Below are 27,628 nucleotides of genomic sequence, written 5' to 3' on the forward strand. Positions count from 1 at the left end.
GCAAAAGGTGAGAGAGCACCGGCTGTGCACCAAGATCCCTCTTCCCGCCCACCTGGTGGCTGTTTCTGAGAAGTGACTGCCCAACTGCAGCCGCCCCCTGCTCCCACGCAGGGCCGTGCAGTTGGTTCTCACCCCTGGAATATGACTTGGTGGCGCATGGCACCTCGGGGCCAACCCAGCTAAGCAAGTGAGACTTCCCCACTTTTTCCCGACCCTGCTCACCCAGCCTGACGGGGACTGAGAGCCCTGGGGTGGCTCCTAACATGAAAGGCACCTGGGTCCTTCAGCTGCCTGAGCACCACATCAGCTCCTTCCCAGGTCAGGAAATGAGCTCCCCGGTTCTTGACCTACTGAAATTTTGATGTTATTTATGACAGCAGTTAGTGTTATTCAGGGTTTTTTATTGGGCTCTCAGATGTTGAGCTGAGAGCAGGTCAGGTAGCAGCCAGCCTCTCCTGGCAGAGCGGCATTTGCAGGCTTAGTAGCAAGCATGCACGACTCCCAGGTGGAGCATGGATGGTCCCTGCTTGTCCCCGCAGTGTTGCAACAGCCGGGGGCATTTTAAAAGCAGCAGCAGAGGCGGCTGCGCTCGGATGGCCCAGCTTAAACCAATCAGGGAGAAGCCTCGGAACTTGGGAAGGTTGCTAGCGGGACCCAGTGCCTTCCCAGTTCAGGATGCCTTGGTGTCAGGGCCCGGGTAACGCCTCAGAACCCTCCTTCCTTCTCCCTACTCAGCCCAAGGTTCCTTCCCACCCTCTGTACTCACTTAATGTAGCAGCTGATCACAGCCCTTCCCAGCGGCACAGGCAGGGGAGCGGGCTCAGGGCCACAGGGGTGGCGTCCATGGGAGAAAGATGAAGAGGCTCTTCTGTCTCAAATGTCTAATCACCCCCTTGACCTTCCAACTCCCAGATGTCTATTTCCAGCGTCCTCAACAGATACACCAGTGGGATGTGCATGAACCACACATAGTCCAAGGAGACGCCTCCTTGCTGTTCTCACGGGGGAAGGGAAGGCCCAGCTGAGAAGCTACCTGGAGCTCTGAGGGCTTTTCAGATGGACTCGGGCGGCCCTGCTGCCAGGGTCGCTCTCCTCCTGCAGGGATAACCCACGGGTCAGGCAACAGCCTGCTCAACCCCGTCTCGTTTTGTCTCACCTGAAAAGAAGGGGCAAAGCAGTGAGACAAAGTGTCTTGGGGCCAGAGTCTAACAGAGCCGCGCAGGTTCCGAGACAACAGAAACGAAATCCAGCTGCCCTCTTGAGCATCCCACTTAAAACACACATATAGGTCAAAAAAAACCCCTCTAAATTCAACTGATCTATTTTTTTGAAGGGACATTCCAATTGATTTGGATGTCTGAGTTCACTGGTAAACACTCATTTGAGCAGTCGAAAAAGTTGAATTCCCACAACTCAGTAGCTTCAGGTGTAGCCCAAGGAGCCAGGTGAGTGGCGGCAGTGACCCAGGCCAGCTCCTGTGCCCACGAAGCTGGGGGACGCCGGCACCCTGCTGCCACGCGGAGCCAGCTGTGTGTTCTGACCCATTTCTTCATGAGCTCAACAGGCATCTTGAGATTTTTAACTCAGGTCTGTGTTGTGACCATCTAGTGTTATTTTAGAGCAAAGCAGTTTATACACCCCAGTCGCTAACCCTCGGCTCTTACCATCAGAGGCCCGGGGCCGGGAGAACACAGGGAATGAGAGCAGCACCGCCTGGACTGGGCGCCGTCCGGCTGCGCTCGCAAGGGAGAAAGAGTCTGATCTAAGGTCACCAGGAGGAGCTCAAGAACCAAAGGGCAGCCCTTACAAAGGAGGAGAGTGTTAACGGCAAAGCTGCCCCCATGGTCTGGCCACATTACAAAGACAATGACTTCATTTGTCATCAGTGTTTATTGGGTGCCTATTATGTGCAGAGCACTCTGCTAGGCGCTGGGGAAGGTACAAAGATAAATCCGACAAGACTGCCCTCAAAGAGCTTACAGTCTAGCACAGGAGCACACAGTCCCTGGAGAAGACAACAGATGTGATTAACCGCCCCCCCTAACCACCCCACCGAAAAAAGAAAAGGAAAAGAAAGAAAAGATCAAGTTCACTAGGCTTGGTTTCATCCATTTTCTTTTAGTTCAGCAGCTTTGCATAAAAAAAGCATAAATCTGAAAGTCTTTTAAAATGCATACTTCTACTTGTAAACAAAATCATTTTCATTAGAAAAATGCTGAAGATTTATTGCAATTAGGAAAATCCTCAAACATGTTTATCTTCAGTATTCTCATGAATTTTTTTCTTACGAGTTTGTATTTGTAAAGTAAACAAGTTCCCCAAATTGCATCAAAACATGCAACAACTTTTTGAAACAGATCCCTTTAAACCTCCGGCAGTCACATAAAAGGTACACAGGCTCTCTGCTAGAAAGACGGAAAGCTTACAGCTTATGGTTTTTACCCCATAAACTCATTTCATGTCAATTCAAAGCATTACAAAATAACACCTCGATTAACCTACACCCCCAAAGCTTGCGACCATTGAACTTCAGCTGGAACAGTGGACAATCGTTCCTTCCAGCCTCAGAGCCCCATCTCTTAGTGCTGTTACTAGGCTGGCCAGACCCACCAGAGAGCTATACAATCAATCCACGGGCAGAACCTCAAAATAACCCCCTTTCCTATCACACCATAAGGAATTTCTCAGGTTTTCCATTATTTTCCTTGAAGCATAAAGAACTACATGTAATCAACTGGGAACTGGGGCAACACAATACACTCTGAGAGCTGCTTGTCTCGGTTAAACTGCTGGAGCAGAGGGGCCTGTGAGCACTGCATCTTGAAATCAACTCATTTCTAAGCATAATTACTTTAGATCAGCGACTTGCAGTTCTTCTCTGTTCCCAGGACCCGCTCTGGGCTCCGATGTTCCTAAGCACACTTAGTTCCTAAGTGTGAAGCCTCGGGTCTTTGTGGACACTTTATTATGATATGTGAAAACACTGACATGCAGGTAGATGTGGGACATGGTTACTGGCCAGACACAGGCCACCTCTGTCAGTGTAGACTTACAGGAAACTTGCAAGGCTGCGCACGCCCGCAAGTGAGCTCGTGAGATGGGGTTCCTATTCCCACGTTGGAGTGTTCTTGTCCTGAGAGGCTTCCCTTAGTTAAGTAAAAGCAAAAAACTATTTCTCCACTGTGCTAGTGGGCCTTTCTACTCCTCTTCCTCACCAAACTCCAAAGGAGTGGGTGCCACGGGCTAAGCAGTAACTCGGGTAAGCTTCCACGTGCACCTTCAGCAAACACAGGTCCACGCGTCCAGGGAGCTGAGCGCCCACAGCTCTGCGCCGGGCTGAGGCTGCGGGCTTGCTGGCACGCCGTCCTGGGTGAGGACACGCCCGAGGTCTAAGCTGTGACACCGACAGAGTTTAAGTTTCCGGGTCTAGTATTTGTACAAACTCCATGAAGTTAAATTTTCTAGATGTAGAGTCTAACAGAAAGTCAGATTGATGTGAATTATGTGTTAATTCCTTGCTGTCTTCACATTACTGAGGTGCTTTTCTGTTCAGTCTCTCTGCCCAACAGACATAACAGATTTTATAGACTCATGTGGTGTAAGAGGAGCTCTCTTTAAGTTAGCTAGTGCAGCTCTGCCATCTTACAGATAAAGAAACGGAGACCCTGAAAAGTTTAATGGAAAAGCTGGGAGCCAAGCCCAGTCCAGTATTCAGATGCTGTACCTTGGACCTTCATGGGAACACATGCCCTTATGCAAGAGCTGTTGCCACTAATGTAATTAAACAGAGATTTATTTCATACGAGGTAAGATAACTTTGTATAACCTTCGCTATACAACAAATATTAGCCACTAATACAAACCATTCTTAGAAAATACGAGCCCTTTTTGGTCACTGCTGATGGTGTCACGACAGTGTCTGCCCTGCTTTTAAGGGTGACTGACTGTAGCTGCGTCCTTTGAGGATGTTTATTTGCCCACTGTAGGAAACAGTCATGTTAAGTATGATCACGTAATCAGTCTCTAAATTATTTTACATACATCTGGGTTCTTACACTTTTAACATGAGTGAAATTAATTTATGCAAAGCATGAGTGAGATATTACCTCTATACAAATTGTTGGAAACTTGAAAATTAATTGCTTCCACATAGGATGGGAAACCTCTTGTACATACAGACAGGATGTCCAGGGTAACAAAAAACTATAATGAAAACTATGTAAGTAAATTTTGATTAGTCTGTAATCTGAGGCATAGAGGAAATGATACTTTAGAGAATCAAATCCTAGTTCAAGAGTTAACTCCCCTCCTTGCTAGCTATGTAACAACCTTGAAGCAGTTCTATAAACTTCTGGGTTTCATTTTCTTTATCTGCAAAGATCCAGCATTTGCACTACTTACCTCATTAGATTATTGAGGGTCACACTGAGTAAAATATACGAGTGCTTGTAAATGGAAAAGCACACCAACAAATACTGATTATTATTACCCCAGTAATTATTAAAATGTGGACCTAGAAAAAATTTTAAATAATTACCACTCAGTGGCACTAGGCATGCTCGCTAGAACACACTCAGTTCGGAGGGGAAACCATGCAAGTATTTTCAACTTTCAATGGCAATGTTAAAAAAAAAAACAACACACACACACAAAAATATAATACCAAGGAACCTTGTTTTGGGAAAGCACTGAAAGACAAACATCTGGTTAACTTAAGAGACTTTAAAATGATTTAGAATGATTTACAGCATATAAAGAGGTATTTAGTCTTTAGTGGAGAAAGCTGCTAGTCACCTGTAGGAAAAACAAGCACTGTGGGCATTTCTAAGACAAATGGAATAAAATTCCATCACTTTTGGCTACTTTGTAGACCAGGCTTCTCACCAATTAACTGTCTTAATTTTTCCAGTATTCAGATATACCCAAAAAGAGATAAAAGAGAATGCTTCTAAATCACATCCAATGTGAACTTGCATAAATGCAAGGCACAATCAGAGTTCTTACAACTCCACAGGCACCTGAAAGCTGTAAGTACCCTCATGCTCACTTCATATTCCGTAAGGAATCATGGAAATACAGGGAACACTTCAAACATAAATATTTTACACATCCTTATTATGTGGTTGTCTTATTCCTGTAATACTTCACTCTGGTGGCCTTTGTTTTTGTTTTTAAAATTAAGTTTAAGTAGCACATTAACCTTTCCCTTCAAATACGCCTTTTGACATTCATTCTTACCCCCCTCCCCCCCAAAAAAGTACCAACCCCAAACAAATGAAGATGCAAGGGAAGAGATAAATGAGATAGGATTCATTAGGTATAAAAATATGCTGTTTCAAATTCAGAATAATTTAATAACTCTTCGTTATTTCATATGTATCTGGAAACGGGACAGATACATGTCCTGATCCTGTCACAAGAGGTAGGATTCCAGCATTTGGTACAACATTCCAGGATAGGGTTAAAGTGACATTCCTGTTTCCCCTATAAAAAGATATAATAAACAGATGTCAGCAGGAACATTTGTAGTTCAATAAAAACGTTTTAATTCAAGCACTGAGGAATCAAATAGTTTATTTTTAGCCAGCTATTCCTAACTGGAATTCTGATCTACAAACAAGTTTTGTCAAGTCTTTTGAAATCCAAGACAATGCTGGGGAACTGCAGCCTTCTCACTGCCTGTGTCCCACAAGGACCTAACTCATACGGTCATGGTTACTCCAGTGGTCAACCAAAAAGCTTAAATGAGTAAAACACAGAGAGTATAGAGATCTGAGCTAGGTATCAGAAGACAATGATTTGAAACCTAACTCTATCATTATCCAGATGAGCTAACTTGAACACATCAAAATCTCTCATGGCTGGAGACACTTCATCTGCAAAACAGGTTTGGTTAAAATAGCTCTCCCTAAAATTCTTTCCAATGTTTACTCAAAGAGCTTAAGAGCTACAACTGATTCAAAAGATCATTCCAATTCTTTCATTTTGTATAAAGGGAAACTGAGGTTCAGAGACGTTAAGTGAACCAAAACTGGAAACCTCAGAATCAACTCCAGACCACCAACCAAGCTGCTTCCTCTTTAAGGTTCCTCTGACATCCCGGAAGGAGCCTTGTGGTGATCATGGTCCTGCTCCCGGGGCCTGAGCATCCATGCTGCGGGCCCCCCTAGTCTGTCACATCCCCCATAATGCAGAGAACTGATGTGTATATTAGAGCCAGGATTTCCACACAGTCTTTCCATTCAGACGGGTATAAATACTTCTCATCTCTCTCAACTTTCCTCTTTTTACCCTCTAATATTTTTCTTTAAAATAAAAACACATCACATCTTTCTCGCCCCCTTCACATATCATCTCGTGTAAAAAATGACAAAGAATTGCTCACTTGAGACCATTTCCATCATCAAAGAAAAAATATTTTGTTTTCATATCTTTCAGCAGCAGCTTCGGATTATCACCTCGCAGAACAATCTTGTCCCAAAGGACAACTTGGTTCAGAGCCTACATTAAAATGAAAATTAATTAGATAACTCATCAGAAATAGCATCTCTGTCACTTCAGAAATACTGGTAAGCAAATCGTTTAATTCATATGAATGAATACAACTTTGTGGGAACTGCTAGACATCTTAAAGCAGACAAAATGATCACAAGTGGACAGACATACCAAGGAATCCAACTCTTCTCGTACAAAAGGAAGACCCCCCCCCGAAGGAAGTCACCCCTTTTGCTAATGCCCTCAAGGCTAACACAAGGTTTTCGACTTACATGCTCTCCAGTGAGGCGCTAGGAGAAACAGACGGGATTAGCATCCCTGGAAGGGAAGCATTCTTTTAAGCCATTTTTCCCTATAAAATTTCTGAGACCCTCCAACTCAACGTGGGCCCTGCAAGGTGCCAGGGAAACAGAACTAATGCCTGTAGATCACACTGACTACTAGAGTCTCTTATGAAAACTTACATATCTCCAAGGGTTTTAAATTATCAAGGAATCACTAAAGAAATGAAACATCTTTAATATATTTTCCTTTAAATTAAGAAAACACAGGCACACTATTGTTTTACTATGACAAAATCCTACAAGTCAGACAATTCTTTTAAGCCACTGTTTTGATATATTATAAATTGTTTGGAAAATTAGAGACATGAAATGGAGAAAAAACACATTTGTAACCATTGCTAAATCCCAGTTCTTATTAAGCTATTATCCATTGGCTTGTGAGGCCAACTGCCCAGTGGTGGTGACTACATTAACCAAAACAGAATGTGGAGTAGTAGTTAATTTCTAAAAGGGGGTTCAAATCCTCACCTGAAAGCCTCTTACATTAAACAGAAACATCAAGGCTGAAGAACACAATCTAAGATGTGCCAAAGCAAAATGACTTTTTATGTATATTTATTCATTCACCAAAGCAGTAATCTGCCAAATTTCAAACTGTTTTAACTTACTAGTCATGCTGGAATAAACCAGAATTATGAATATGATTTAGGTATACTCGTCACCAAGGTGACATATTTATTTGGATCATTTGCTGAGACTTTTGGAATAATACTTGTGTTTACAGTTGTTACTCTTCAGAACAGCTTTTTCTAACTGTTTAACACTTTCTTGATTCTTAAGGGCAGGGATCAAAACTTTTCAACCTCATATTTATAGTGCCTAACAAAATATCTTCCATATAAGGTATGCTCAAAATATATCTACAATGAATTGAAGTGCAAAAAATCCTAGTTAACTAATCAAACCAATCAACAGATAAAACTGATTAATTTGTCATCCCCTGAAAATGAATACAGTTCAAATAAAATGCAGAAGTAGACTCATCTCTAACTATGAATTCTCTCTAGGCTGGGCCTGATAGCAAGACATAATGGTAACTCAGGTGAAGACAACATAGAAGCACATTTTAATTCCACAGATTTCACCTTTAGAGTTTAATTCATGTAGCAGAATATTCACTTTACACTTTTAGGACCTAAGAAGATTTCTGTTTTAACAATATGCTATATAAATCTCTCAACCCTTACTCTGTCTGCAACAAAAGCTCTAAATCAGACTGAGCTAATACATTTCAATTACAAACTAAGTTTTAATATTGTTAAAATAGGTTTTAATGTAATCATTTAATAGCTTTTAATTATAAAACATCTGATAAACTCTAACATGATTAAAGAGACTACCTTAAGAATTCAGGTTGGTGAATCCTGTCCAACTCAACACAAAGTAATATATTTCTCAAGAGAAATTAATCATAGATATATGGCTTAATAAAAGACTATCAAAACAGCTCACAGCATGTATTTAAAAAGGAAAAATATAAATATTTAGACGGATTTTAAAATAATCTAAGAGATGATTCACAAATTAGCCATCCTTACAGCTTCTGATTACATGACTGGGTAATGACAGTTCTAAGCACAGGTCACAATTTTGCCAATTCAAGTATCTTGCCATCTAGCTCTCTAATGGTAGCTGTGGAAAGAAACTATTTTAGATGAAAGAGGACTACAGCTGAGGAGCAATTCTGTCCCCCCTTCCATCTTCTCGCTGGTAATTGTCTCCAAAGGTGTTTGAGCACAGGTTGTTTTGAACACCAACCCCAAACTCTGCATCTTTTCTTTTCTTTTTTTTTTAACAAATTATGTTCATGAGACACATCACTATTATCATTAGGTAACATTATTGATTGTGAATGTAAAGGTGCATTTCAAACAGCCTTCCTGGCTAATGCTGAAGTTCTCTCAGACAACCCTTTACAAGCTCTCTCTGTTTCCTTAAGCCTTCAGTGTGGCCGAGCCGCTCCAAAGAGGAGCAGACAGCCCCGCTCAGCCGTTCTCCCGCGACTTACACCTCTTCAACCGCTGACTTCTTGCAGGAATCTTTTCAAGCCACTTTTCCATTTGTGACGATTAGTTTATTTAAAACTAGATAATACAATCTACTCAACTGGGTACATACGGCTAAACTTTGCAAAATGCTGAAAGTGAATGAATAAACGTACGTAGCAGGGCTGACCTCTTGCCCTTCAGAATTCCTCTTCTTCCTCCAGGCTATTTGCCTGTTTCAGGAGGCATGTGATAATCTCAGTGTCTGTCCATACAGCTAGTATCAGTAAAGTTTAACGTCTTTTCCTTTTATTTTAAATTGAGAAATACATGAATCAAATTTTGGTTTCCAGTGTGATGCACGAGGAGCTTGGAGGCTGCCACTCCATCCTAACATCTTATAAAAAGCTGAGCAAACTGGAAAACTAGCAACTCTTCTTAGATCCATAAGAAAAGAAATAGTAGCTCTTAATCGTTTTCCTTATATACCTATGGACTACCTTGCTCGCACCCCTTTCTTGGGAACCACAGTCCTGGGCACTGCAGAAACAGAAAAGCAACAGAATCTACCAAAGGAGATCACATTTTCTTAGTACAGTCACCTCTCCATGGGCTTGTGATTTTTACTAAATTACTCAGGTCAGATATTTTGAATATATAAAAGTTACATATTCCTGAAGAATGAGGTTTTCAATGTCTACTAAAATACTTCTACATATATACTTACATTATTTTTTGTTGAATATTCTGCTGATAAATAAAGAAACAACTGCTTAACATTCCAATCAAATATATTTTCTAGATGTAAATAAATTAAGGAATATAAAATCATAAAGCGGCATATAACTTTAAAACAGATTTTAGTTATTCTTAAATTAACTATTCACAGCAATACTGATACTAAAATTAAAATTAAAAAAAAAAAGAGCGGTGGCCAGAAACATACAAGGCCACTAATTTAATAAAAATATATAAAAGATAGTATATTGCTCATTCCAAAATCAAAAATTATCAGTGAGATTATCAGCATCCTCCCCTGCTCCTCTAAGCATCACTACCTGAGATACTTTGATTAATAAGAAAATAACCGAGAAATACAAAATTTAGTTTTCTGTAAAATCAGCCCACTGTCTAAAAGAAACAGGACTTAATATTTCAAGACTATATGACTCCACTGGAGTTCTAAAGTATAAGCAATCATCGCAATACAACTTGTTATACAAAAGTGAGCTAGGCTTAAGTACAGTAAATTGTCCACCACGTTGCTTTTGGACACATGCCAGTAGAGATTAGAGATCAAAACGTCTCAATCCATGAAATGCTATATAGTAAGAGGATGCAGCTTACCAGAGTGGAAAAAACTCCCCAGGATTAATTATTAGACTGATGTCACTGAGAAATGAACTGAGTTAATGTTTGGATTTCATTAAGTATCATATGCAAATGGTTAAGTCACTGTATTACATGCATTTAGATACTAACAGCGACATGTTCATGACACTCTGCTCTTAGATGTGTGTATCCACTAAAAATCCCTACAAAATTCAGAAGTCTTGGGTCTCTCTTTAAGATCAGGTACAATTTCAAGTTATTGCAGCAGTATTATGGAAATGTGACTATACCAATGATGAGATAGAAAATACTGAATAGTTGAGATATTAGGAAATTTCACTCTAATTGCCCAGATACAAAAAGTTCGTATTTTTACACTAGATCCAAACTCCTTCTCAAAGGTTAAAAAAAAAAAAAAAAGACAAAGACTTAAAAGCAGAAGTTTAACAAAGGATTTTTCTGCTCGTGTACTCTACTTGCTAAAAAAGTGCCTATAAGAGAACAAATTCCTAGTCTACTTCTAAACCCAGTCATTTATTTCTAAAAAGTCAAGTTAAAAGCTAATTCATGTAGCAAAGAGGCATGTGAGGTAAACTCCCCAGGTACATAACCTGCTTCCACTGTTCAGACAGCTGCTTTACACAAGTTCAGACAGTTCACTCTCCATAACCAATTCTAATCCTAGGGTCTGGTCAGGTGAGATCCCAGAAGTGGCAGGAACAATGCTGCCAAGATAGTAATCTAAGGCCCTAAAAGGAGATTAAACCGGCCTAAATGATCAGAGTGGTCAAAAGGTGAAAATTCCAAGTACAGAGAAAATATTTAAATCACCTACATTTAAAGTAACTCTTAACTGTTAAGATTTCTCTGACTCGTATTATAAAAGTACTTATAAAAAGAACTATAATGGCAAAATGCTAATAAGGTTTACCATTAATCATTTGATATTGATAATGACCTTCTGAACCACAGCACATGCAGTTAACATTTTTTAACATATGCTTCTCTCCACTATCACAAAATGTGGACATACTCTTTGGGATTGTACATGAAATATTACATCTAGGTAGGCTGGGTACTGGTAACATTCCTCCTTCTTTAATCTAAATGATCTAATTTTATTTTCTTTCCGAAATACAGATTCAAACTCTTGTAGCTTAGATCTATTTAATGTTTCTGAGAAGAATTTAAAGTGTGTTCACACAACAGTAACTCATGAATCTGTAAATAAGCTTTCTCAAGGTGTGAATGAGGAGGTATTAAACACGATTATACTGAAGAAAACACAGGTATAGAAATTTTCAAGGTTTGGCTGATTCAATGGGTAAACACAGTTACCGTCCCCCAAATCACTAAACAGCATGTGTATCATCATAAAACTAGAGAAAAGGCAATAAAAATTTTTCTTAAAAGGATATCAGCAGTTATATCAAATGTAATGAATCCCAGATCACTTCTTTCTCTAGGTCCAGTGAAGTCTTCTACATTTTTTCTAGAAGTAAAGATAATAGTTTTACCATCTTTCAAACGTAACAGTATATAAAATTCACAAATGTCTTACATAAAACGAAAGACAGGGACTATCTGGGTGCACAGGTGAGACAGCGAACCCACAAAGAAACAAAAAATCAGAGAAACTTGTAAGTGTGCAAACAGGATAAACACTCCAATCCACTATAACAGTAGGTCTTCAGTTATTTCCATTTACTTACCTTGAAAAAAATCCCTAACAAAACCCAAGGGGAGATAAAAGCTGCTCAAAAAAAGTGTAAATACTTTATGTCAAGTGATTTGGTAGAATGAGTAGAAGAAAATTACAGGTGACAACAAAGTGGTGTGGAAACCAGGGAAAAAATGAACTGCTGTTTACTGTGCACTTACTGCGTGTCTGGGTCAGATCCACTCTATACTTCTCCCAATTATCTCAATCCTCACAACAAGCCTAGGGGTTGGGTATCACTTCCACTTAAGACAAAGTAAATGAAGGCTCAGAATGGCAAAAAACATACAAACAAAAAAAGACTTGCTCAAGATTCACAGTAACTAAACCCTCCCAGAGCAGATAGTGGTCGTGTTTTCCAGCCTGGGTCTATATGAACCAAAAAAACGGTATCTAACAGACATGAATATCTGGGGGAAAAAAATTTTTTAAGTGGGGGATACCTATTAGATGATTGGCTTGTTGGCGATTCTGACTTAGAGATAAAACGAAGGTTCAAGAACTAAAGAGCACATGTTGGAAGATGACATAGAGAAGAAAGGAGGACCAGGATTTTTTTTAAAATGCCACTAATCGAAGCAAAAAAGTGTTAGAGAATAAAAATCAGCAAGAAAACAAAATAGGCATTAGCGAAAGGACAATGTCATTTCAAGATTCTACTTTGGGCATTTTCGCAGGTTTAGTCAAGCGGTTGGCCCTTCAAAAATAACATTAAAAACACGCCGTGATCTATCAGGGCGCCGGGATGCCGGATCCTCCCCGGGCATCCTACCCTCGCCCGACTCGGAGCCGCCGCGGAGTAAGGACAAACGGACACGGGAGGGGCTGTCCGTCCGAGGGGCGAGCTGGGGAGCCCCCGGCCGGCGCGGGGGACGGCGGGCGGCGGCCGCTGTGCTGTTGTGTTGCTCCCTCATTGGCCGCGCAGCCGAGGGAAGTGAGGAACAGGAAGGAAGCGGCGGCACCGACCGAGCAACGCTCAAAATTAAAATTTAAGAGCAAGCCCGGGAATGCGCGCAGAGGGTGGGAGCCCAGGGGGCGCCTGGAGGGGTCGGGGGAGGCCGCCCTGCCCGCCGCCCGCCGCCCTCCCCGGCCCGGGCCCCGGCCGCACTCACAGCATGATCCGAGAGACGTGCAGCCGCACCGGGACGCTCCGGTCTTTGAAGGCGGTGGTGATGAAGCAGCCGAAGGTGAGCGCCGCCATCACGCTCAGCGAGAAGGCGAACAGCGAATTCGCCCGCGACAGCACCGTGTTCATCGCGGCCGAGCCCCCGAGCCCTGCTCCACACGCACACCCGGGACCCCGTTCCGGCCGCGGACCGGCTCTGTGCGATCCGCGCCGACTGCGCCGCGCGCGTTCCGGGGGCGCGCGCCGCCGCCGCCCCGCCTCCTTTCCGGTCCCGCGACGCGCGCGAGCCTCCCGGACACACCCACCAGCGGGCGGGCGCGCGAGCTGAAGAGACTGCGCGGCGCGCGGGCCCGCCCCTCCGCCCGCGGCCTGACTCCGCCACCAACCAGCGACGGCCATGGGCGGGGTTTCGCCACGGAAGGCCCGCCTCCCGGGTCCTCGCTTCCCCTTCTCCGGCCCGGAGCCGCCCACCCTCCTTTCTCCCGCCTTGCGTCGGGTGGTTTGGGCTGCGGCTTCCAGAGCGCTTAGGTTCCGTTCATGTGCGCTTAAAACCGGCGGCGAGGCAAGGTAGTTTGGTGTGTGTCCTGACGTGTCGTGTTTGGAAGCATCACTTAACGAAACGCAGAGGCTTCCCCTTTGTCACTCCTCGTCAATGTTAGAACTTGAACATTTTGGGGAGGGCTTGGGGGCCCTTTTACTTTCCACGCCCTCCCTTAGAGCAGTTTCTATTAATACTTTGTCTTCTAGCGGCAGCTAAAGCTGTTTTAGACGATAAGGACGATGGTGCCGGTTCTGAATAGTTGCATTTTAGCAAGGAGTATCCGGTAACTGAAAGGATGACCTCCTTGGGTTCTTTGGATCAAAGGAGGTGATGGCTGTGGAATGAATACGCGGCCCAAAATATAATTTAAGTGCTTATTTATATAAAATATTTAATTTGTATCATATATAGGTAAAGGTAATATATAACCTAAAATAGCATACAAATTCGTAATTTAAAGTGAGCAAGCCATCAGTACATAAGGGCCCTGAGGGGCTGTAGAGTTCAGACCGTGCCAATCCCCGACCTTAAATATACTCTCTTCATTTTGCAGCTAGGGATTTTTGTAATTATAAAAATGGGATTCAGAGGGTCCAGTAATCAGCTGAAATCTTTTTTTTTTTTAAGTTTAGCGTCGATAAACCAAAAGAGTCTAGCAACCCCAGAGACACCTGCAAACCGGAACGTGATGGTCTGACCCTGGTGCTGGTTTCTGTTGTCTATTTGTCGGGCCCTTGCTTTGTATTCTTCATCACTCAGTTACGTTTCGTGCAGCCATCCCGGTAGGATTATTACTGAGTGCCTACTAAGCCTTGTACAGTTCTAGGCTTCGAGAGTAGAGGGCTATTAAGACAAGTCCCTGCTAAGTTGGAGTAGAGCCAAGTAATGAAAAACAGATAAACTGAACTAAGGAGCGATCCTTAGTTGAATTTTTACCCTAAGTTTTCATCTTCCAGGTAGCCACAGTTTATTAGTACAGCAGTGATTTCTTGAATGCCTACTGTGTTGCACATGATACAGAGATGTGTACTAACTGCTTTCTGCCCTCCTGGAGTTTATAATCTGGTAGAGTCAATGAACTAAGAACACAGAAGTCTGAAACGTAAAATATAAATACCAAGGAAGTCACAAAATGCTGTGGACTTGAGGAAGAAGTTACATCTTCGGTCATGTGAAACAAAGCAGCATCTATAAAATATTTAGCACAGTGTATAAACGACACAATTAGGTATTCTTATTACAGGATGACTTTAAAAAAAAAAAAGGGTGCTTATTGTAACAAGTGTTGATGTCCAAGATGAGCATTCCGAAAGATACAGGACTGCAAGTATGGGTTTATCTAAGAGATACCCAGTAGTCTGGTCCAGCTAAACAGCACATGTATAAAAGATTAGTTGGAAAAGAGGCTACAGAGGTAAATTAAGGGCTTGTTGTAGAAAACCTGGCCAAGGAGTTGGAATCTTATATCACAGGAAATTACATATTAAGCAAGAGTAGCGTCACTGAACTACGGCCGTTTACAAGTTACATGTTGAGAGTAAGTGACTGAGGTTGACGACAGTAGAACAGAAAAAAAGGAAGACTGACAGGGATGTTTCAGAGTCAAAATCTGTGATTTAGCAACTGCTTACTTAGATAGTGTGCCAAGTACAGAGGAAAGTAGGTTGTGAAAGCACAAATGAAATTACTATTATTGTTATGACATGATGGCTTGAATTTGAGTGACTGGGTGTTCCACAAACACATACAGGTCCACGATAGGGCCAGAATAGGGATGTGGTGGGAGAATTCTCTCATTCTGTTGTAATTCTTTCATTATTTCTTTAGATTGTTTAGATATTTAATTGTATTGTACATTAGAGAACACTTTACCTTCTTTTCACTTCTTTGTTTCTAAGTGTTTTCATTTGTCCATCACAGTAGCTAATATTTCTAGCAAAATCCTCAATAAGATGCTGGCTTTGAGATGTGTGTGTGTGTGAGTATATATATATATATATAAAATATTGATACTAAGGAAATATCCACTAATTCCTTTTTTATTGAGAAGGGTTTTGTTTTTGTTTATGTTTTTTTACCATGAATGAGTGTTGAATTACTTTCAAATGCATTTTCCGTAACTTTGGATGTGATCCCTAGCTCTGTGGTATAGACTGAATGTTTGTGACTCTCCCCACCCCGGAATTCATATATTGAAATTCTGACTCCCAATGTGATGGTATTAAGAGATGGGGCCTCCAGTAGGTGATCAGATCGTGGGGGTAGAACCCTCATGGTAGGGGGAGAGCCCTTTTGAAAGAGACCCCAGAGAGGTCCCTTACCCCTTCCTTGATTTGGGGGCACAGGGAGAAGACTGCTGGTCTGTGAACCAGGGAGCCACCTCGCACCAGATGCTGAATCCACCTGCACCATGATCTTGGACTTCTGAGCCTCCAGAACTGTGAGAAGTGAATTTCTGTTGTTTATAAGCCACCCATTCAATGGTAGTTTGTTATAGGAGCCAGAACCAACTAAGGCACTCTGTTAATACGGTGGATTATATGAATGGATTCCTAATATTGAGCCATTGCACATTCCTGGAATAAACTCCACGTGGGCATGAGGAATTAAGTTTTAATATGCTCTTATACCTTGTTTTCTAATTCTTCTTTTAAGCTTTGGCCATAAATATCCATAGTTGACATCAATCTGTGTTTTTCTTTTTTATGGATTGTTATACTATTACTGTATTATTATATTCAGATTAGAAAATGAATTTGTAAGATTTCCTTGGTTTTCTATGCAGTGGGATACTTACGTAGCATTTGGATTATCTGATCTTTAACAATTGGGTAGAAATTACCTTGAGATGTTACTCTTCTGTTTTGATGGTTATTGTTGCTTCTCATTAACCATGTGTGTGCTTTCTTCTTTTTTATTATTTTAATTAGTCTTTTCTCTTTGTGGGCTTTTCAAAGACACAAATTAATTGTGTTTTTGTTTCTCCTCCCATCTTTATATTTCCGTTTTATAAAATCTGTTAAGTAATATTATGTCTTCATAATAAATGGTAGCCTTTAGCATCAGAAAATATTCTTCTTTTACTCTTAATGCTTTTTAATCTGAATTCTAGTGAGTCAAATACCAGGATTTCATGGTAGGAAACTGAGGCTGTTGTTTATCTAAAATGACACTATGGACCTCAGTTAAGGTTTAGTGCTTTTTGACTGAATATCTTTCACTCTTTGATAATTTCTGCTGAGAACCTAGCGGCAGTAATGAGGGGAGGGGCTGGAGGGCTTGGTCAGCGCTTGAGTGAATAGGAAGTGGTCAAGGAGGAACAACACGCTTAGCTATATGTCCCAAGAGTAGGAAGACCCCTAGCATAAAGGTAAGGTTTCCATCTTATTTGCAAATAATTACTCTTCTGTGACACCATTTGGGTACCAGTTAACTGGCATGTCATGGAGGACTGTTTCATGGATGAAGGCAGAAGATATGAGACTTGTGGGTCAGAGACTGAGGACTTTGTTACTCTTGGCACAGCACACAGCATGAGCTTCACATCCCTCCGAGTCCCTCAGGGGTGATGCAAAGGGCCCTGATGTATGTCATGCACACACACCATTTGCATTTCATCCGAGCAATGTTGAGCTTGAGGAACCTACCCTTCCATAGCAAGCAGTAAGCAAGGAGACACGACCTCCTCTGTCAGGTTGCTCACTGCAGGTACAGCCCTGCAACGGCCTGAGTAAGAAGTCAGGGCTGCACATCGCTGGCTTACCCAGCAAAACGTGTGCAAATGTAAGACATCTGAATAAGACTTCTCTTGCAGTACATAGATTCCAAAAGTTGGGTGCATTTAAGATTGTGATAAATGACAAATTGCCTTCAGAGAGATTGTGCCCATTTACACTCCAGGCACAGTTAACAACCATGGAGTTTTTGTTTTTTATGCTGAGCTGATTGCTAATTTGCATTTCTGAATGCAAGTGAGGTTAGATACGAAATATGTTGGTTGCTCATTTCCTGTGAATTGCCTATCCCAAATCTTCAGCTATGAATACCACCTGCCGCTTCCTTGCTTGATTTTCAAGACCTCAGATGCTCTGAGTCCACCCCACGTTACCGAATTCATTTCTCCAACACTCACTTCTCCCCTCGCTCACTGTCTCCTGGGTCTGTCATCTCCTCACATCCCGTGCCTTCACCCATGTTCCCTTCACTCAGAACGCCCCCTCTTCTGTAATCCCGTCACATTCTTTCTTCGCATTCCTTGGGTTACAACTCAAGCTTCCCTGCCTCTCCCAAATATTCCTTGACAAGTTCTACTTACCTGGACTTCATTGCTTTGAACTCTTACAGAAAGGAACTTCATAAACCAGAATATGTTAACTTGGTTAATGAAAGACCTATAATTCCTCAAGACTGCTAAGCAGACCATGCCAGTCTTACACTTCTGGGAGTCTTATTTCTATGCATTTCTTTATAGACAGGAAACTAGAAGAACAAAACAGTTCAGCAGAGGGAAAAGCACTTTCTGGGCGTTTGAGGGGACACAGGGCTATGGAGTTTTAAAAACTTGCTGCTTGCAGGTCATTTTATTTCTGTCTTAAGTTGTTCCAAGTGTGACTCTTATGGCGCATAAGGAAATTTAAGAATATATTTCAGGTTTTGTTACAGTATGTACATTTCTTTTCCTTCTTACTTACATCAGAATTACCTGTTCAGCCCGGGGCCCTTCGAATGAAGCAAATTGTCCACTCAGGGGACTGTGGGGCTCCTGGAAAAGCCCATCGTCGGCCAGCCCTCTGCAGTGTTTCTCCAGGCAGCTACCTTTCCACACTTCTGTCCTGTCCTCTGTCACTCTTTGCGTCTCGGCTTTGCCCTCTGGTTCTCCATTTGCGTCTCAGGCCCTCCTTTCTCAGACTTGCTTTTTGAGCCCAGCCTTCCGGTCCCCTGTCCGTGGCCCCTCTGTGTGGTCTGACTGTCCACCTGTGTGACAGGTTAGCTCATGGGTTCACAGCCACCTGCCCCACGTGCACCAGAACAGTATGCAGAGCATCCTTAGGGGTGGGAGTTGGAAGTTTTACCCGAGACCTCTGGTTTCTGTGGATCTGTACCTCACCCTCCCAAGAAAAGGGAAAAGCAAGAAGCCCTTCCATAATCTCTAGAGAGTCAGAGGCATCCGGAAGTTACTGGGATTCTTTAGACAGACTAGGCAGTTAGTATCCAGCTTCTCTGTTCATGGTATCCAGACAGTGGTCCTTTCAGGAAAGTGAGAAGCTGCCTGTGAATCGTGTGACATTCTCTTACTTGAAGAGCCAGATAACCTTTCTCTCTTCCTGGCCACCTCAGACTCACCAGAAACCCACTGTCGAAACTCTCTGACACCTGCGGTGGACATCTGGTCACCGGGGAGCCCAGGTTCCAATTTACACCCCTGCACACACATCCCGAGGAGCTCATGCCAGCTGGAGCAGACGGACCTGTGAAGAGCTGTCCTCCGCGGGCTGGCTTCAGGGCATCACGTGTGAGTGTGCAGTTCGCCCGGGACCCGGTTGTAACACTTCAGACCCCCAAAGCTCTAGAGTCCAGAAGTCCAGAGTTTCAGACCATGCCTCTTGAGATTTATTACCTTTAACTCATTTGAGTTCTCTGGAGGAAAGTCTCTAGATGTCCGCCTGCAACAAAGCCAGCTGCATCTAGGGTGGATATAAACGGGGGGAATAGTTCTAGGGACCGTGTAGAATGCTTAACACCACAGGCCTGAGACTTCTGCCCTGAGAAGTACCTGCTTGCAGGGTTGGCCCTTGCCTGGCACCTGGGCCAGTAACAGTTCCACAGTTCCCTGCACTGGTATAAAACTTGTCCTAAGGGATCAAAATGTCTCCTGCACTGAAGCTGTCGGCAGAAACACCTGCTTTTCTTCAGAGAGTCTGAAATGTTGGTACGTGCTGGGCAGAGGGTCTCTTTACAATGATCCCCAAGTGAAAACCCTGGGCCCCCGTGAATCAAACCTGTAAGGATGATGTCCTGCAGACTTCTCCCCCAAATCAGACGTCGCCAGGTCCTGGCTTTCTGTGCACTAAAGCTCGTGACCCAGCATGTGCAGTCAGGTGGCACCCCACCGTACTGTATTTAGTCAGAACTCCCGGTTTTCTTGAATGCTAAGAATTTCATAGGTCTGTATCTGTTTGTCTAATTAACTGCTCTGATTTGAAAGCGTGATAAAACATTTCCTGACTTCTTGAGAGGGCCACATGCTTATAGCCGAATGGGACCCTTAAGGGCCCAAGGCGCCAGGAGGACTGGGTTCTATCTCCAAGGTATTCATATTTCCGAAGGGATGAAGCCTAGACCCAGGAGACAGCTCTCGGATATGAAAGCCGGGACTGGGTGTATCTAGAGAAACATATTTACATTCCACAAGGGTAGGGTGAAAACCAGCATCCTTCCCATCCCAAAGAAAGATTTTGTTCATGCTTTTGTTTTTTTCTCTCCCCTTTTGGGAAGGAGAGGACCAGCTGTCTCTCACAGGTATATAAAGGGAAAATCTGTCATTCTCTGACCACCATGAGGGAGCTGTTCCCATCTGGCTTAAATTCCTTTGCTCTAGGGGTAAAGTACAGGGAGCAGGGTCCCGTGCACTTAACCACTAATTATAATTAATAAGGAAACTGTCTCTGATTCAGAACATTTCATGTGTGCAGCCAGAATAAATGAATGGGAATGAATATTAAAAACCCAGTACTCCCTACCCTGCGTAGCCAAAAATGGTACACGAGAAAGACAAAGTGTTTTCCAACCTCATGGCAATAGCTGTGAATTCAGATGACTCAGATCTAGAGGCAGATGGGGCCAGGGCCTCATGTGACAGGTGCAGGCGTGGAGAGAAGATGCCACAGGGGACCAGAAGCAGGGGGTCATCAGTGCCACTCTGTGGGTGGTCTGAGCGACATGAAGTAGTGCCTAGTGCCCCACACTGGTTCTGCCACAGTCAGATGGGCCAACAGAGCTTCCATGGAGAGACTTGCTGACAGTATTCAAATCTCTCTGGGATATCTCGACGGAAGCAAGAAATGGCATGAGTGGAAGCCCTTTATTATGCAGCTAAGAGATATTGTTAAGAACCTACTCTTAAAGGCAGTAAACAGACCTGTGGTCTCTGTGCTGGTGAAACCTAGGGGACCTTCTTGCTATTTGCTGCTAGTTGAGAAACTTTGCATTTTATACCAAGCATATGAAGAAAGAAAGAGAGGCGATCTGGTGAAGAGAGATCTCAGAAGCAAACTGTAGTCTTTAATGAAAGGTCCAAAGAGGGAGCTGACCCAATGTCTTAAACACTATCATTGCTGGATTTTACATCTATAGCTGGACAAATGCACTAAACTCACATACACATTACACATTCGGTAGCACTAAGTTGGGCGTGATCCAAGCATGCTCCTCCATGTACAATTACAGAGTATCTGTACAGAGTGTTTATCTGGGATCCAAAGAAATGCCCTGGGATGAGCAATAGGGAGCGGGAACAGGTGCTTTCTTTCTAATTACCATGTGCTGTTATCAGTCTTCCAAGGTAATGTTTTTGGCTGCTTCATATGTTTACCACTTACGAGTCGTTTTGCTGCTCACTTTCATAATGCGTCTTCAGTTGTAGACTAAACCACGCCTGTTCTCAGCAGAGCTGTTTAGATCTCAAAATGAGAAATACCTGTTAGTGTCTGTCATGGTTGCCTAAGTAAAATCAAAATATTTAATGATATCAAATGATTGAAGCCACCTTTTTCGATAATGTAATATGGGAGTAGCTAAATTGACGTTTTTATACGTAGTGTCTAGTCAGCCCACACGGTGCTTCTGTTCCGTCAGTGCACTATGAGAATTAATTAGACAATGTTTTAAAATTATTTGGAAATGATAACATTATGTATATTTATAATTCTGTTAGCTTACATATATATATATATAACCTCCAAACCCAATATTTATATATATGTATATATAAGCTAATAGAATTTTTACTGTTAAATATAGTAGTATGTCATTAGACCGTTCAAAACATAATTCTCTGGTTAAGCCAACTGCGTTAAAGAGTAGGAGTCTGTTTTATGGGCCTTGAAACACTGGTTTACTATTCCCATTGTGTTTTTTAATATCTGATTGCTGCTATGCTAAGGAGATTCTGTCTTTTTGGAAGACTTGCTTTAATGAAGATGTGTTCATTATCTGTTTTATTACTGCCTAAAACAACCATGTTTGGTAACAAAGAAGAGAATCTGCTTTTTTTCTTTTAAAAAAGGTGAACCATGGCAGGCAAACTCACTATTATTACAGAAAAGATTCTTACAGCACCTCCTACCAGAAATTGTAACAGTTAGTTTCCAAAAATCTGCTTTGGAAGATACTAGAACAAGTGATGCCAGTCAGCCTATTTCTGAAAATTCCTTTGCCGAGAGATGAGCTCTAGAAGCAAAGAAAACAGAAAGCCCCAACGCCAGCTTTCTGAGCTCGCCTGCCGAGTGTGGTGCCCGCTCGTGACCTCACTGCCTCTGATCCACTGAGGGGTGAGTTATTTGAAGGCCCTGCGGGATTGTAAAAGAAGCATTTCATTAGATTGTCAGTCTAGTGTTTTGATCTGAGACACTGTAAATAAATCTCTCAAGCAGCCACCCTCTCCAGTGAGCTCAAATAATCATTTACAGTTTTATTGAGAGAAAGGCTGACTTTGCCAAAAAGCAGGCTAACAGCTGATCCATTCCTAATTTATTGGTGCAGATTCTCAGATAATCATTATTCGTAAGGAACACTCTAAGTCAAGCATCCACAATTCTTGGTTATTATATTTTTGATTACATCAGTGGTCAGTATATATTATTCAGTGGAAAGCTGACTACATTGGTGATGGAATCAGTAGAGCTTAAACTCCAGTGAGGATTTTGAAGTGTTGATGATGGGGGGCATCTGTCATTCATGTCTGCTAAATTTTTTTCAGTGCTCTGTCCTTGCAGTGATAGTTCTGCACCTTGCGCATTCTGCCTCCCCAGCACAGAATCCAAAAAACTGCATCTCCCAGCACTGCTTGCAGCTGGGGTACGGACATGTGACTTAGAGTTCACTGATCAGCTCTGGCCTCATGAACCTGTGATTTGACTGCCTACAGAAGAAACAAGGGCCTGACGCCCCGTGTGCAGGCATGGACGCTTGAGTCTGAGGGTGAGCGAAGCCGCGTGGGGAGTCCCTGCGGAGGCTGTGGAGATGGGGTGCTCGCTGGTGGCAGCAGCACCTTCTAGATCGTGGTCTGAGGTCAGAGGAGGCAGTGCTCCTTGTTCTCCGGTCACTCACTAATGCTGAGCTTGTGTGACGCTCTTGTGCAGCGGTTGGCGTGATTTCAGATCCACTTGTTTACGACAAATGGTTTTTAAGAGTGAAGTGGCTTTCGAGAATGAAGTCAGTGTTTTGATGTAGAAGTGACATTGAGCGTCGGGGTGTCACCGTCCACATTTGTGGCTGCCAGTGAGCGCTCAGTAGCTCGGCTGCCGAGGGTCCCCGCGGGGGGCTCGTCGGTAAGGATGGTGAAGCAGCAGCTCTGGCGAGGGGACCTTCAGGTTATAAATGCTCGGAGCTTGTGAGGGCTTCCCGAGCGTTGGGTCTGGGTAGGGCCGCCCTCTGCCGACCCAGACAGCTCCCCAAAGACCTTGGGGCATTAGCTCCTGCCGTGGTGACAGAGGTGACTCCTGTACCAGCAGTGGCCCCAGGAGGGAAGATCGTCTGGCCCGCCAGCACCGCTGTGGCCCTTCGGAGCTGCGGGCTCGGCAGTGGGGGGCTTTGCGCTTTTGTGCCGGCGGCCGGCCGGCCGGCAGCTCGAGCTGGTCCAGCCGTCTCCCCTGAGAACCAGCTCACAGCAAGGTGCAACTCCCCTGGTCTGGAGCAGCAGTGTAATTAATCTACCAGTGGTTTGGACATGTTATTTCTTTATTGGTTTATTAAGAGAGATTATCCTGTATCCTATTGGCTTGTTGAATTATTAGAATCCCCCTAGTGAACCTGTGTTAGATAAATCCGTGGCAAAGACAGTCTCCATCTCTCAGCATAATTTGTCCTGAAACAGAACAAATACCTTTTCGAAAATGACATTTCATGGCATTAGACGTACCGTTACAAGTCTATTTTCTGGAATATCCAGCCGTTGTTGACTTCTGAGCCTTTGCAGGTACATAATAACGAGCAAGAACTGCATTCTCTTTTTTGTCCTTCAGTTTACAGTATTTACGCTCAGCTTAGTTACAGAGTGCCAGATGACAGCTCATTGCCGATACTTTATTAAGCAAACACCGTGTAGTAATATCTAGGACTGCCACAGGGACTCCATAGTCATCTGTGGCCATGTTTGAACACTTGGTACTGAGTAGATATTTCTTTGGGGACAGTTTTCTAAAATGAAGTCCAGATATTATCTCGCAAGATGTTTAGCTGTGGAGTCTTTGCTCAGTACTTTCCTTTATGCGCTTGTACCCAGGCTTCACAGAGCAGCGTTGAATTCTGTGCCCTGCGTTTTCCGCTGCCGCACGTCCACGCTTCTGTTGTGCCGTCACTTTGATGTTGTTCTCTGATGCCTGCCTTTCTTTCACTATCCGATTAGTCACCAGGTTCTGTCAGTTCTGCCCTGAAATGAATCTTGCATTTCACCACGTTTCTCAAGTGTTACTTCATTGCCCTAGTTCCAGCCGTCACCTCGCCTGGATGACTGGGGCAGCGTCCCCACCCGCCCTCTGATTCTGTACACACCAGCTAACAGCATCCTCCCTCGCGTTGAGTGAAGCCTTTCAGTCGCCTTCCATTTAGTTTAGAATAAAACCCTGTGGACTTGTGATCTTGCGTTTTGGTTCTTCAAGAGGAAGTCACGGAGACAGAGCCCAGCACGCAGGCGGTTTTGCAGGGGGCACCAGGGGCAGTTCCCCAGGGGGCTGACAGCCGAGGGCAGGTGCAGGCAGCACTGCCGGCTGGAGAAGAAGAGCTTCAGTTCCCAAGGGGAATGGGGTACATCACCGCGTCTGCTGTCCGTGGCACTGGGACAGTGGCCGGGCCCCTCTTCAGCACCGTCCTGTGCCCGGCTTCCCTCACACACGCTTCAGGCGCAGTGGCCTTCTGTCAGGTCCTGGGAAACCAAATCCTTGACTCCCACAGGCCCCTGAGCCTCCTCCACTGTGCCTGGCACCCTCTTCACGTGGCCGGCTCTCTGGTCCTTCTGATCCCTGCTTAACGCTCTCTGAAAGGTATCCCCTGGCTTCCCTGTTGTGGATCACCACTGTTACTCTTTGTCACAACACTGCGTTTACTTCTACAATGTACCCGTCAGTCGTATTTATCTTTTAAATCATTATTATCTGGCTTCTTCACGAGAATACAAGACCCATGGCAAAAGGGAAGCCTGTTTTGCGCATGCTTGTTTCTCTGACATCTGACATGGTGTGGGCACTTGAGAAGTGGGTATAAATCTATAAAGCACATGTTTTCCTGTCACGGAAGCTTGGCAGTCCATCAGACTGGTCCGTCAGCCAGGCTGCGTCGTGCGGTGGTAAGAGTGCTAAACCTCAGTGACTCGAAGTGCAGAGGTCATGCTCCCCCTCTGTGTCCCTGCTGGGCACACCTGCTGTCCTCATGCGGGTTCCCAGGCCAGGGGAGGCTTGATCTCCCGGCTGGGTGTCTGCTGAGGTGGGGAAGGGGGAACAGGGAGGGCTGCGCGTCTGCTCTGCAGGCCTCTGCCCAAAAGAGCAAGTCACATGTTGGCGCCCGGGTCCCAAGGACGGTGGGCCTTCCAGGTTAGCTCTTGTCTCACAGGTGTGGGCCGAGAGCAGCTGACTGTGGGATTCAGTCTGTTCACTGCTGTTAACTTGTGATGAAACTGTATTTTTTATTTCTGGGCAGTCACATCTGGGCATATTACATTAAAGTATTCATGAGATGCCATTGTGAGGCACAAGGCTAATTGGCGTCACCCTCACTGACACCAAAACCTCCGTGGAAATAAATAAGGAACTTAAGAAAACCTGTTGATGTTTGAGAATCACTCCAAAAGGGGAAAAAATAGAACCTGCTTTAGAAATCCATTTACCAAGTTACTCCAAGAATTCCAGATTATACCCCAAAGCTGTATTGTCAAAATTATTTTTATCATTTGTATTACCAGAAAATATAATTTGTGGCATTATTTCTTTAGATACCTCAGTTAAGTTTAAGGAATTTGTCTTAAGAATCTTTTCCAAGTTATCATCAACCAACTCTGTGTGTGTTTGTGAACACATGTGTGTTCTCGTGTGCTGACAGTTGTATGTATTGTATTGTAGCAATGATTAACACTAATAATGTATCAAGCAACTTTAAAGTGATTATTAAAAGGACAAGAATTATTACAGTAACTGTCTGACTAGAAGAGCACAATGTTGTTGCCATACATTATAATAACAAGTTAACGACTGAGCTGTCCCTACTAATGAGTTATTCAGGTACAAGAATGAGAAGATGAACGAGATGGATTAAAAACAGAGCTTGATATACAGGTGTGTGTGCACTGGAAAGCGCATCTGGTTGAACAAAACTTAAACGATAATTACCTTACAAGGTCACCTTATACGAGGCCTAGAACATAAATCTGACTAGGAAAGTTGGCCAGGCATTTACTGATGAAACAAATCAACCTCCACTAAGACTGAACGCATCTTGGCCCAGGTGGACATGAATTGATAAAACGGATTATCATGAGATAAAACGGAAGAAGCAAAAAGCCTCAAGACTTCAGGTATTAAAAATCTCTAAAATGGAATGTCATGAGCTATGTATTTCAGTTAAATTACTATAGAATAAAGCTGCCCCGTTTGACTGTGACCTGATTATGGTGATTCTGGGCTGGCGATTTATGAGGTTGTATTTTTCTATCTACGTGCAGGTATGAAAGAGAGAAATGGGTCAGTAATTGATAAGGATATTGAGGACTCATAACTGACCAGTAAATACCGTTTTAGCAGTCAGAGTCGTCCCAAGAGTTCAAAGGCTGCTCTTTACCTTCTCAACTGCCTTCAAATAGTATTTACTGTTCGTCCTTGCGGGAACAATGGATCACAGTTTGGGCATAATTTCCTCTCAGTGTTTAAGCCTATGAGCCTCCTTTGTTTTAAGACAAGCGTGTGGGTCCATGCGGGCAGAGACTGTCGTGTTGACCACCGTATCCTCATTAACGTGAAGAGGCCCTCAGTGAATGTTTTTTTAATTGAACAGTGAACATCACAGAGATTTGATGGAGTTAGACCAGGATCTTTCTCTAATAATAAAGGGCAACCTTGTCAAAGACTTGTCTCCACCTTATTTGTTTACTTTCAGTGCTACTCAGTCTAGCAGCAGAAACTCAAGCGCGAGGAATCATTTTCATTTTTTTATGTATGTTGTGATTGTTAAACTCCAGGCAATGCCTAGTCTTCTGTTACATGTGTTGAGGAAAATGCTTCAAGTATCTTCAGTGACCTTTATTTCCAAGGACTTAGCCATAACCACCTGCATGAGTATTATTGGTTTATTGAGTAAGTGACATCTTTACCTTCATTCCCTCATTCTTCTGCCAGAGGATTGTGCTTAAAAAGTCAAAATAAGGCTAAGCACAATTCCTCTCCTATTCTACCAATCCTTTAGAGTTTCTAAACACTCTTAACGCCTCACAGGGACTTGGAGGGGATACCTCTTCTGAACTCCTGATACCTTTCTTTACGTGTAGAGACCTAGCTGACTCTCTCCCCCGCGCTGAGCGACCACTCTGACTGTTAAGTGTGGGGAGGAGGACAGTGTGGACACGCTCACCTCCATTCCACAGTCCGCCTCTCAGGAGCTGGCTTCTTACCCGCAGGAGGCATCTGTGCTGCTCCTCCGGGAGCAAGCTCATCCCCGCCTCACTGAGCAGTCGGCTTCAGTCCAGAACTGCCGGCAGCTGGGTGGATAAATTTTCCTAATTCTTTCAGTAAATGGATGGGATCCTTCAGCTTAGCCTCGCTGGGTCACCAGGGTGATGTATTGACCCCCCTCTTCCTAACTGTTTGTCTTCCTCCTTTGGGAGGG

General features: G+C 43.5%; 2 protein-coding genes across 5 annotated transcripts in view; one reads left to right on the forward strand and one right to left on the reverse strand.

The window, feature by feature from the left end:
• Positions 1-1,871: 1,871 nt before the first annotated feature.
• Positions 1,872-13,465, reverse strand: SPCS3 (signal peptidase complex subunit 3). The gene is made up of 5 exons (XM_032468509.1): positions 12,989-13,465; positions 11,575-11,648; positions 9,552-9,628; positions 6,386-6,501; positions 1,872-5,484 (listed from the first exon to the last, which is right to left on the reverse strand). The coding sequence occupies exons 1-5, from the start codon at positions 13,399-13,401 to the stop codon at positions 5,352-5,354; spliced, it is 813 nt and encodes a 270-aa protein (XP_032324400.1). The 5' UTR covers positions 13,402-13,465; the 3' UTR covers positions 1,872-5,351.
• A 16-nt stretch (positions 13,466-13,481) lies between these two features.
• ASB5 (ankyrin repeat and SOCS box containing 5) overlaps positions 13,482-27,628 on the forward strand; it is a 64,038-nt gene continuing 49,891 nt past the window's right edge. Inside the window, exons 1-3 of one of the 4 annotated variants that reach the window (XM_032468505.1) lie at positions 13,482-13,569; positions 15,889-15,983; positions 18,881-19,055. The gene's annotated coding sequence lies outside the window, so the exon portion shown is untranslated. Of the gene's footprint in view, positions 13,570-15,773; positions 15,984-18,880; positions 19,056-27,628 lie in introns of those variants that run through there. The other 3 variants (XM_014553803.2, XM_006178241.3, XM_032468506.1) reach the window with 3 other exon arrangements.

This window comes from Camelus ferus, chromosome 26 (assembly GCF_009834535.1).
Source record: "Camelus ferus isolate YT-003-E chromosome 26, BCGSAC_Cfer_1.0, whole genome shotgun sequence".
Lineage (NCBI taxonomy): Eukaryota > Metazoa > Chordata > Mammalia > Artiodactyla > Camelidae > Camelus > Camelus ferus.

Coding starts and splice junctions, on each gene's coding strand:
- SPCS3 (XM_032468509.1), bottom strand. CDS start 13,401: ATGGCCGTCGCTGGTTGGTGGCGGAGTCAGGCCGCGGGCGGAGGGGCG. Junction 11,649..12,988: donor CACGTCTCTCGGATCATGCT/GTGAGTGCGGCC, acceptor CTTTACTTCTAG/AAAAAATGTAGAAGACTTCA. Junction 5,485..6,385: donor GATGATGGAAATGGTCTCAA/GTGAGCAATTCT, acceptor ATCTTTTTATAG/GGGAAACAGGAATGTCACTT.